This window comes from Octodon degus, unplaced genomic scaffold, assembly GCF_000260255.1.
Source record: "Octodon degus isolate 3935 unplaced genomic scaffold, OctDeg1.0 scaffold00184, whole genome shotgun sequence".
Classification (NCBI taxonomy): domain Eukaryota; kingdom Metazoa; phylum Chordata; class Mammalia; order Rodentia; family Octodontidae; genus Octodon; species Octodon degus.
This window is the reverse complement of record NW_004524760.1, coordinates 779,093-790,741: the sequence shown is the minus strand read 5'-3', so window position 1 is coordinate 790,741 and position 11,649 is coordinate 779,093. Positions and strand designations below refer to the sequence as shown.

Genomic DNA, 11,649 nt, shown 5'->3' with positions numbered 1-11,649 from the left:
GCCGCGGTCCGAGGCTACAAGCAGACCCAGAAGCGATCTACTAGGCTCCTCTGCGACCCGCTGGACCGGCAGCCTCAGGTAAAAGGATTGGCGCAAGCGCCTGCAGCGAGGGCGCGGCACCAAGGGCGGCCTGGAGCTGCAGGGGTTAAACGCGGGAGGAGGGGGTTTCTGGGGGGGTCCCAGTACTGGCGGCTGCCCGCCCCGCCTCTGTCGCCGCTGCCTCCGCGGCCCTGCCGGCACCTGGGAGGCGGCGCGGGAGCCGGACCGCAGCCGCAGCGCGGTGGGGCCGACAGTGAGTGCCGGGCGGGCACGGGGACGCGGGCACTGGACACCGGCTCTCGGTGGGCGACCAGCCAGATAGGGCGCCCACCCCCAGCGTGTGGGCGTCTCCGGGAGTGGCGAGGCTGCTAAGTCCCGCCGCCCGTCACGCTCCGAAGCGTCGGAGTAGGGACAAGGGGAGGTGGTGGGGGCGAGCGGCCGGGATGCGGTGCGTGTAGATGCCAGGCACCACACGGTGGCCTCACGGTCTGAGGAGTATGCACACACGTGTGCGTGGGGCTCTAGGTGCTGTGGCTTGGCCAGCGCGCCCCTGCGGACCAGGGCGACCCAGGTCTTCTGGAGCGTTCGGGCGGAGGGTGTATGTGCAGCCAGGGCACACGGCACGCGGGACCTACAAGGTGCAGCGTGGGCGCGTGGAGCTTTGTGCCCTAGTGTGTCTGAGTGTGTGAAGGCTTGTGATGAGTGTATATGCGCGCGCGTGTGTGGGCGCCGCCTTCCCCTGTCCCTAGAGCTGACAGCTGTCCCGGGGGCTGCTTGCTACAAGGGTTGGCCCTTCCTGCCCCTCCTTCTGGGAACCCAGCGCCCTCTCGCTTCCCTGCATCCTGCCTCGCCCAGGACCAGCCTCTGGGTTCCTCGAAAGCCTAACAGGGCACAGAGGGACCCTGAGGCTCCCTGCCAGGCCTGTCGGGAGAAGAGTGGGCACAAAAATGATGTTGCCAAGTTGGCTGAGCCCCGGGTGAACCAGCTAGCCCTGTCCCCACTCTATTCCTCCACTCCTCCACCCCTTTCCCTCTGAGAGCATGCCTTCCCCCGCCCCAAACGCCCCAGGCCCTATCCTTTGTCTCACTCTTCTGCCCTCCTCTTCTCACACCCCAGAATCCCTGACAGTTGGTCATTAGAGGTAAGAAGTACCAGGTGTCCCTGGCACTAAGTGGCCAGCAGGGAGGATATGAGGGGACCTCTTATGGATATTAAATATGGGGGCTCTGAGGATCTTGTGGGTGTGCAGGGGACCGGGTGGAGGAGGGTGTGGGCCAGCTTATTGACCCCAGCATCCCTGGTTCTGCCCACAGTGACCACTGCTCCCCAGGAGCCTCCTGCCCCACCTCCCCCAGCGGGCAGCAGTGGAGCTGGCCAAGCCCCTGGGCGCGCCATGCGTAGCACCACCCTCCTGGCGCTGCTAGCTTTGGTCCTGCTGTACTTGGTGTCGGGTGCCCTGGTGTTCCAGGCCCTGGAGCAGCCTTATGAGCAGCAGGCCCAGAAGGACTTAGGAGAGACCCGTGAGAAGTTCCTGAGGGCCCATCCATGTGTGAGCCAGCATGAGCTGGGTCTCTTCATCAAGGTGGGTGGGGCCAGCGCCCCTTCAGCAGTTCCCCATCTGGGCTCCGGGCTGGGTGTTATTTCCAGATTTAATTCCTGAGGCCTGGGTACAGGAGAGGGGATGCATGGCAGGGATCTAGGTCTCTTGCACACGGCAAGATCTTTCATTTTTCTTGCTATGCTTGGCACTTGATTGTGCTCCTGTGTGAGGGCTATGGAATGGAAGAACACTGAATAAATGAGTGAGTGAATGAATGAATGAATGAATGAAGCACATGACATATTATATCTGCCCACATTTAACTCACCAGTTTAGTTACCACATAAAATCCAGAATGCCCAGTTACATGTGAATTTTAACTAAGTCATTTTAATACAAGTATATCCCATCCAGTATCTTTGCTTGCCAAAGCTGGCAAGCCTTTCTACACTAGTACCTATACATTTTTGGAGTCACAGATGCCTTAGATAAGCCCAAGAACACTGTGAAGAACTCCCCCTCCACCCGCCAAGTGTGTATATAACCATGAACAGAACACTTCAGAGTGCTCCTGTCTATACCACAGTGGATACCAGGGTAGGAGACCCTTTCCTCAATATATGCTTAATCAGACAGGCAAGTAGGGGGTGAGCAGGGCCAGATTGGGGCTCCCCTTAACTACTTTTGGTCAGATTCCTTCCAGTCACTAGAGAGGTCTGGCTTTCACCTTTTGGGGTACAGTCAGTGAGTACCTCTTGCTTTCTATGATTTCTGAGTCATTGTTAAATGAAACAGTATGATTTAACTTTAATCAATTAATATTTATGGGTATTGAAGAGTACCCAGAAGTGTTCCTTGCCTGTTCTTGGTGGCAGGAGAGGCCACCAGTGTGGAAGCTTCTGTGTTTTATCTGCTCCACAAGAGGGGAAAATCCAGGGCAAAGCCAGCCACCTGACGTGTCTCTGACATTTCCAGAAAGCAGGAGGCTCAGCCTCAGAGAGGCCTGGATGGAAAGTGTGTCTGACCAGACCATGGGGCAGAAGAAGGGAATATGACCTATTTTATCTTCACAATGCATTTGCTTTTTTTTTTTTTTTTCTGAGTAAGAAAGTAAAAAAAAAAAAGGGAAGCGTAGGACCTAAAAGAGTCGGGGACAGCTGCTTTACTTCTCTTCCATAATGAAAGTCACTTCTTAAATTAGCTATCCAACAATTGTGTATGTAAGTACTGTGTGCTAGGAGCTGTAGTGCTATATCCTGTGGGGTGAGTAGGTGATGGATATTAGGATGCAGCAGATGCAGGCTCTGCTTTAGATGATGTCACATCTAGGTGAAGGGACAGATCCAGACAGATCACTGTGGGGTGCAGTGGAAGGGAAGCTTCTTTCCCTTCTTTGTTTAGCACCTTGGTATGCTGAGCTGTGGGCTGGGTGAGAAGAAAGAGCTGGCAACTGAAATGAACAGAATATGAGGGAAGGAGTTCAGGGATTGAGGACAAATGACTCCTAGGCAGAGAAACAGTATGGGCAAAGGTGTGGAAACTGGAAAGCTCTAGAATGTCTTGCAGAATTTGGAGTTAGCAGATGCTTAGTCATTTGAAGCAGAAATTAGAACACAGCATGACACAGGATTTTTTCCTCCTATGTAGTGAATTTATTGGAAAAGTGTTACAAAATAAAAATTAAGTCATTCCTAATCAGACATTTGATTTCTTGACTTTATTAAAAATTGTTATTATAGGAAATAGAATCATATTATAAACTTGGGGGAAGGACGCTATCACTCAGAATCCCAGGAGAGAAGACTGGGGACAAGAGGTGGGACCAGTTTAGAAAAGGTCTCTCAGGGCCAGGGAGATAGTTCAGCGGCAAAAGTGACTGCCTGGCAACCCCAAAGTCTTGAATTCGATCCCTGGTTCTGAAAAAAGAAAAGAAAGGAAAAGAAAAGGGTCTCTCTAGTATGATGAAATGGAGAGTCTAGAGTCCATTCTTCAAACAGAAAGGAGCTTGGAGGGCTTGGAACAGTCCCTGTAGGAAATTAATTAGAATGTCTCTTGCTACTGAGGACAGTATTCAGAGAAAAAATGTGGGTTATGTTCTTCCCCACAGACTGTCCTTCTGCTCCGTGAGGAAGGGGCCCTCAGTACATCCTCCTAATTCTCTGCTTTCCATCACTTATAATCCCAGGAAGTGGCTTAATGTAGGATGGTCACAAGTTCAAGGCTAGCCTGGGTAACTCAGTGAGAACCTGTCTGAAGCATAAATAAATTAAATAAATAGGACTGGGAATGTAGCTCTATGGTAGAGCATTCCTGGGATCAAGCAAAACAAAACAAGAAGTACAGAACCTTCCTGAGGCACTTGCAGGCAAGAGGGCAAACATGTGGACACTCAATAATTCTTATTGAGCATGTACTGTGTAACACTGGGTTTAGTTTGGACTTTGGTGGTGTGTGTTTGTGTTTGTGTGTGTGTGTGTGTGTGTGTGTGTGTATATCCTAAAACTGGATGCAAACTCTGATGATATCCAATCTTTTCTGGAGGAAAGGCCCCTAATTTTTACTAGATGTCTAAGGCAATGGACACCAATTTCTTTAGGGTGAGTGGGAGCAGTGGGGTCTATATAAAACTGGAGATCACAGGGTAAAATCACCATGTGGTAATTTTCCTAAGAATCATAATGCTTACTGTGTTGTGCTTTAACTCTTCACAACTGACCTATGAGGTTGGTGTTATACTTGCCCCCACTTGACAGATACAGAAACTGAGGTAGAAAGAGTTAATTTATCTTGTCACACTGCACCAAGATTTGAACCCAGGTAGTCAGTCTGTTCCTAGGAGCTGTGCTTACAACTGTATAGTTAGAAATGTATTCTGTAGAATTAGGGGGCAGATGATGCAAGTGTTTCTGAAACATCACAGAGCTCAGACAAACTTGTCCGCAATGGATTGGGGCACCCAATTTGCCTCCTCTGCTATAAGGTGAGGAGGACCAGCCTATAGGCTGGAAGGGCAGGAAAGACTCAGATTTCTCCTTCTGTGCCTTGCCCTGCAGGAAGTGGCTGATGCCCTGGGAGGGGGTGCGGATCCAGAAACCAACTCAACCAGTATCAGCAACCACTCAGCCTGGAACCTGGGCAGTGCCTTCTTTTTCTCAGGAACCATCATCACCACCATTGGTGGGAGAGGAAATGGGGCCATTGCAGGAGGGTGGGGATAAGGAGTTTCCTTATGGGGGAAGGTTCAGGGAGAGGTTGGGGTGCCAGGTGTCACCTAGACTTTGGCACCGCCTTTTTGCCCAGGCTATGGCAATGCAGCCCTGCGCACAGATGCTGGTCGCCTCTTCTGTATTTTTTATGCACTGGTGGGGATCCCGCTGTTTGGGATGCTGTTGGCAGGTGTCGGGGATCGTCTGGGCTCCTCCCTGCGTCGTGGGATTGGTCACATTGAGGCAATCTTTCTGGTGAGCTGGTCCACACCTTGTGTGCTTTTGCACTGGACTGAGGAGGCCCTTCCCTAGGTCCTTGGCAACTGATGGTGCATCTCTAGAGGGGCAGGCACCTCTGTCACTTACCTGGGGCAGGATGAGGTGTGGTGGCAGGGGTGGGAGTAGAAGATGTTGGTGTCTTCTCTGTGGTCCTGCCTACTGCTCTTCCCTGCAGAAGTGGCATGTGCCACCAGGGCTGGTGCGAGTCCTGTCCGCGATGCTCTTCCTGCTGATTGGTTGCCTGCTCTTTGTCCTCGCGCCCACATTTATATTCTGCTATATGGAGGACTGGAGCAAGCTGGAGGCCATCTACTTTGTCATAGTGACACTCACCACCGTGGGCTTCGGGGATTATGTGGCTGGTGAGGCTGTTCTTTTTGCACTGTACGTTCTTTATTGCTGTCCAGGATCTCTCCCCCAAAGTTCCACATGGTGCCTTTTCTCTCCATTCTGCACCTATCATGGAATGATTCCACATATACCCCTCCTCATGCACATATATATGCTTGCATGCCTGTAGTCCCATGCATGCTCACACGTATATCAAGCACACCTCTCACACGTGTTACCTTCTTGCATGACAGCACCTGCTCTTGCATACTGTCCTGCACTCCTTTGACTCCTGCACTGACCTTCCCGTACTCTAGCACGTTCTAACACACACTCATACATTCTAGCATCCTCCCCTTTACCCTGGGGAGGTTATGCTTTCACAGCAAGGCAGGAAAAAGGGGCAGTGAACAGGCGGCTCAAGGGCTTTCCATGTAATCAATTTCTTTCCTCCTTCCCTGGTAACATCCCAGGTGCCGACCCCAAGCAAAACTTTCCAGCTTACCAGCCGCTGGTGTGGTTCTGGATCCTGCTTGGCCTGGCCTATTTCGCCTCGGTGCTCACCACCATTGGGAACTGGTTGAGAGCTGTGTCTCGCCGCACACGGGCAGAGGTATGCACATTGGGGGTGACACCTCAAGTGCACTTCCTGAGCTGATTAACCAGTGTGTCTCCTTACCAAAGTGTGAGTTTCTCAAGGCAGAGACTGAGGGAGATTTTGTGTCTGGTGACTCTACCACCTCTGTCCTTATGGATAGGGTTGTTAAGATGCAGCACATAAAAGCAGAGAGAGCAACCAGATGTGGTGGTGCAAGTGCCTGTAATCACAGCACTCTGGAAAGCTGAAGCAGGAAAATTGGGAGTTCAGCCCAGCCTGGGCAATTTGGTGACTCTGAGAGACCCTGTCTCAAAATTTTATTTTATTTTTTTATTTTTTTTGGTGGAACTGGGGATTGAACTCAGGCCTTTGTGCTTGCCAGGGAAGCGCTTATTCCACTGAGCCAGCTCCCTGGCCCCTCAAAATTTTAAACAAATGAATGAATGAATGAATGAATGAATGAATGAATGAATGAATGAGGGCTGGGCGTGTAGCTTAGTGCAGAGGCCCTGGATTCAATCCTCTATACCAGGAAAAAAAAAATACAGAAAGCCCAGTTCAATGTGAATTACAGATAAACAACAAATAAAATTTTAGGCTATGCTCTAAATGCTGCATGGAGCACACTTCTACTACAATGTCACTTGTTATTTACCTGTTGAAAACACCCAGCCATGGGCCTGGGATATAGCTCAGCAGCATAATCACCTGTCTAGCAAGTGCAAGATCCTTAGTATGATACCTGATATCAATAAAAACAAAATAAAACAAAACCAACCCCCCCCCCAGCCAGCCAGGTAGAGGGAGCAAGAGTCTTAGGGCTGACATACAATGCATTTTCCCAGAGGGCTATTCTAGCAGGTGGAGGGGAGGCAAGCTCCCTGCTGAGGGGAAGTGTTTTTCCATTTTCTTGATGGCCTAGGCTGCAGGACCAGGTGAAAAGACTGTGGCTCCTGGGGTTGTGCAGGCAGTCAGGGAACCCTGGTCGAGGACTCCTTTTCCTCCCCACACAGATGGGTGGCCTCACTGCACAGGCTGCCAGCTGGACTGGCACAGTGACAGCACGGGTGACCCAGCGAGCCGTGCCCACCGCATCACTGCCAGAGAAGGAGCGGCCACCTCTGCCTCCCCTACCATGTCCAGCACAGCCAATTGGTCCGCCCCAGTCCCCCTTATCCCCAGAGAAGGTGGCCACACCTTCCCCGCCCACGGCCTCTGCCCTCGATTACCCCAGTGAAAACCTGGCCTTCATTGATGAGTCCTCAGACACACAAAGCGAGCGTGGCTGTGCTCTGCCTCGTGCGCCAAGAGGTCGCCGCCGTCCCAACACCCCCAGGAAGCCCGTGCGGCCCCGTGGTCCAGTGCGCCCCCGAAACAAAGGGGTGCCGATATAGGGACAGGACCCTGGGTCGGACCTCTCAAAGGACTTTGCTTCTGCTGTCTCCCTGGCATGCTTGGCTTGTTTGACCAAAGAGCCCTCTTCTGATGCTCAACTGAGGCCTAGGTAGGAGGCTTAGGATCGCCTACTCACCACTTCCGGTCCCTGGTCCTTTCCTGACTTCCGCCCATTCTGTCGCGTGCCCTAGCAGGTCTTGTCCCTCACAACACCTCACGACTGTGCCTCAAAACCTGCATCAATAAATGAAAACACTCTGCACTGCTGCAGGCGTGGGCGCTCCGGGGACGTGAGTGGGTGTGGGAGCGCGTCCCTTGGGCCACCACCACGAGGCCACCCCTTGCCCCAGGGCTCCTGGGCACCCACATCAGTGAAGTCGCAGTCCTTTTTTCAGAATTTACCAGCTGGGTAGGGACCAACAGCAGAATTGGCTAAGATGTTTCCAACCTCAGCTCAGATAAGGGATGGGCTGGAGAAGGGCGGGGGAAACTGGTACCAAGAGCGAGACCCCTACTGACGTTCTGGAAGAACCCGCCCCTCCCCCTTCTGGAGTGTGACCCCTGTCTCGCCCAGAGGTCGGCCGCACCTGAGTCCGTTGGGGCCAAACCATGGAGGAAGAGCCTTTTAAAGTAAGCACCCTCCCGGTCTCTTGCTTGCTACTCTTTTTCAGTCCCACCCCAACCCCCTGACGTAGATCTCGGCACAGCTCCTGAAACCTCATTCATCATCCCTATAACCCTCACCCCCCCACCCTGATTCAGGACCCCAGCCCCAGACCCCTGCCTTTCCTCTTTGTATGTGGCCCACAGGCATCTTCAGACCACCAAAGCCTGGGCCAGGAGAGCGGGCATAACGGCCTCCTGAATGGGGCGGCCCAGGTAACACCGTTGAAGCCATGCGAGGTCTGCAGGAGCTCGGACCAGGAGGGCGACGGCGCAGATTATGACACCTGCGGGTGGGACAGCCAACAGGGCCTCCAGGAGGATGGTGACAAGGACAGTTCCAAGCCCAAGGACCTGGACCAGCACACTCTGCTGAAGCTGGAACCGCTCCGCCGCAGGACCCTGGACATCCACTTAGTGGAGCTGGACAGCGAATCTGAGACTGGGAACGGTCAGTGTGGCCTTGCCAGGTCATGGGTGTCCACAATACAAGCAACTGGCCAGGCCTCACTTTCCTGTATGCACAATGGGGGAAACCGATAGTATCCAAGTTTGTAGGAGTATCAAGGAGGGTGCTAGCTTAGGTGCTGCACACTTTGAATCAACCTAGCAGTCATTGAGCGCCCCCTAGCGGGAGGGCATCTATGACGCCTAGCCCAGGAACCTGCAGGAAACCCTGTGGAGGCAGTGCAGAGATGGATGCTTTAAATAGAATCATGCAGCCTGTTGAGAGGAGTGTTAATTTCCTGTTTTAGGATTTGTGCTGGCTGAAGAGATTATTTTTCATTTAGTCAATCATTGTTTACAATTTTTTTTTTTTTTTTATGGCAGGGTCATTATGTAGTTCAGGCAAATCTTGAATCTACTATGTAGCCCAGACAGGACTCGAACTCAAAGTGATCCTCCTACCTAATCCTGAGTGCTGGGATTACAGGCATGAGCCACCACATTTGGCTCTTGTTTACAGTTTTTAAGCACCTACTATAGTCTGCTGGGCACTATTTGGGACTTCCCTCCCTTCTTCCCTCTTTGGCAATACTGGGAATTGAACCCAAGTCCTTAACAATGAGCCTTTTTAATTTTTTCTCATTCAGTCATTAAACTGCCCAGGCTAGGCTTGAACTTTTGAGCCTCCTGATTCAATCTCCCAGAGTGCTGGGGTTACCACTAGCTCCTCTCTTCACTTTTATCAGGGGATTAGAACTGATAATATCATAATTGGTGCATACTAAGTGCTTGCTCTGGGCTTCCCTTGCATGGTTACCTTTACGCTTTACAACTTCCACAAGAAGCCACTTTTAGCATCTATTTTACAGATGAAGAATGTGAGGGTAAGTCTCAGATACTGGGACTGGAGACAAAGTAGTGGACTGCTTGCTAGTGTGCACAAGGTCCATGCATGGGTTACCTCCAGTGTGTGTGTGGAGAGTTGTCATTGAACCTAAGTCTCATAGAATGGGACAGCCATAATTGGAACCTAGGAAGGTACCATCTCATACTGTCTCTAAGGAAGCAGATGGAACTGATCTCTGATCCCCACTTCCTCCCACCACATGCAGCCCTGTTCCAGGGAAGACCCAGGAGTCTGCAAGTGACTGACCTCTGTTTTCTCTTCTCTCAAAAGAGCATCTCTCAGAGACATTGTCTAGTACCTGGGAGCAAGCAGGCTTTCGACTCTACTTGGCAGAGCAGCAGAAAAAGGTCAGAAAAAGGCTGGGGATGAGAAATGGGCAGGTTGAGGGGTACATCAGTGAAAGAACAGGGGGCTGCCAGGGTGGAGGTGCAAGCAGGCTGGTGGGGGGTGGTGGTGGTCTTGGGACTGCAGGAATCAGGTGGAACATTTCTTTTGTGGACAGAACTGGGGTCTACCAGGTGCCTGAGCCTCTCACTGTTTTTCCAGCTGCCACTGCCCCTGAGGCAACTCATGGAGATTGAAGCTCTGGAAATCCTCACCAAAGCCCTCAAGAGTGAGCCCCCCCCCCATCATCCCGATATATTTTGCAGGGCTTGGGCCTGGGAGATGGAGTTTCAGAATGAATATGCCTTGTCAGGTGGTCTTAGCACTCATAAATATTCCAAGGGCCCCACAAAAATAGTTGAGAGACCAAGCCCAAGATGGGGAGAGGGGTGACAGGCCTCAGTTAAGCTCCTTTGTAGGTGAGGTTTTAGGAAGCTTCTCCTCTTGCCCAGTGGGATGTAGCTTTGGCTTCTTCCCAGGCAGGGGTTCTGTGAGGGACCAGTGGCTTTAGGTAAATTTACTGAACAGTGGATTATTTGGGTAAACTGCTTATGATGTGACATCCAAAGGGCCATATTTAGAGTCGGTGGTCCACAGGGTTCCACAAATATGCTAGCCCACCACAGTTCAGGCCTATGGCATCTTCTCTAGCTGGCTCTCACTACCTTCCTCCACCTTTGCAATAAAGAGGGATCCAAACTTTCCCAAACTTATACAGGGCCCGGCGCCCAGCGCCCAGCCATCTGCGACTCCTCGAATCAAACGGCAGTGCCGCTGGTGGGTAAGCCTTGCCGGGGCTCATTGCCTCAACTCAGCTCTGCTTTGCTCCCAGGCTATCGGTCCAAGATCGGTGAGAACCACTTCCTGACTAAAGAGCTGCAGCGAAGCGTCGAGGAGCTCCAGAGGCGGAGGAGACTACTCTGGACGTTTCAGTGAACCTCTGGCTCTAGCAGCGGTCCGATTCCTGCCCCTTCTCCTGACTCAAGCTCGACCCCATTGGTTTGGAGTCTGAGCTCTAGAGAAATTAAAGAGTCTGTGGCATAATCCATGAGTCTGTGCGTGGCTGCCTGCGCGAGGCGGACGCACGTGGCCCCGCCCTTCCCCATGACCTTCATTCGGTCACCGCAATGACCTTGAGTTTTCTCTGTCGGATCTTATCGGCCCTGCCTCCCAGGAACTCGCAGTCCAGGGCTACTTGCACGTATAAATCTGTTTCTTCCACCAGGGGCTTCGCAGCTTTCCGGGGCTACAGAGTCTGTGATTCAGGTACCCAGAAAGCGTCACCTACGGGGAAGGAAGGGGTGAAGGAACGAAGCTGTGCTCCCTCCGGTAGCTGGGCTCCACCCTCTATGCATATGCAGATACCCCGGCCTCTTCGGCCATCCCGCCTTCTCATTTTCATAAAGGCCTCTTTTCTCCCAGCAGCTGCAGCCACTAAGCGACGTCGCCCACTCCTCCAGCGCAAAACTCCACCCGCCTCCTCTGTTCCCTCTGAAATCTCATTCCAAGCGCTCCACCAGGTCTCTGGCCCCACCCCCGAGCAGTGGTGTACGCATGTACGCCTTCATTGAGCCCCGCCCACTGGTCCTGAAGGCTCCGCCCGACTCCTCCGGGAACACAGGCGCTGCCTGCCTCACTTATCTGATTAGCATAGGGCGTCGAGCCCCGCCCTCTGCTTTGCATGCGCACGACCGGCCCCGCCCCCGCTGTCAGCTGGAGGAAGCGGAGTAGGAAGCGGCCGCGATGTCCTTTTGTGTCCTACAAGCAGCCAGCGGCGCCGCCGAGTGAGGGGACGCGGCGCGGCGGCGCGGCGCGGCCCGAGGAGGCGGCGGAGGAGGGGCCGCCGGCAGGGTGACTGGCT

The 11,649-nt window shown here is 52.8% G+C and overlaps 1 protein-coding gene across 2 annotated transcripts; it reads left to right on the top strand.

Moving 5' to 3' along the window:
• Window positions 1-1,417: 1,417 nt before the first annotated feature.
• On the top strand, window positions 1,418-7,386 carry Kcnk4 (potassium two pore domain channel subfamily K member 4). 2 transcript variants are annotated; one of them, XM_004643761.3, is made up of 6 exons: window positions 1,418-1,621; window positions 4,633-4,756; window positions 4,880-5,040; window positions 5,240-5,426; window positions 5,868-6,007; window positions 7,006-7,386. In XM_004643761.3, exons 1-6 carry the CDS (start codon window positions 1,433-1,435, stop codon window positions 7,384-7,386), a joined length of 1,182 nt encoding a protein of 393 aa, XP_004643818.1. In that variant the 5' UTR covers window positions 1,418-1,432. The 2 variants fall into 2 exon arrangements, with proteins under 2 accessions (XP_004643818.1, XP_023559757.1); XM_023703989.1 differs by having other exon boundaries at window positions 1,433-1,625; window positions 4,637-4,756.
• Window positions 7,387-11,649: the final 4,263 nt, after the last annotated feature.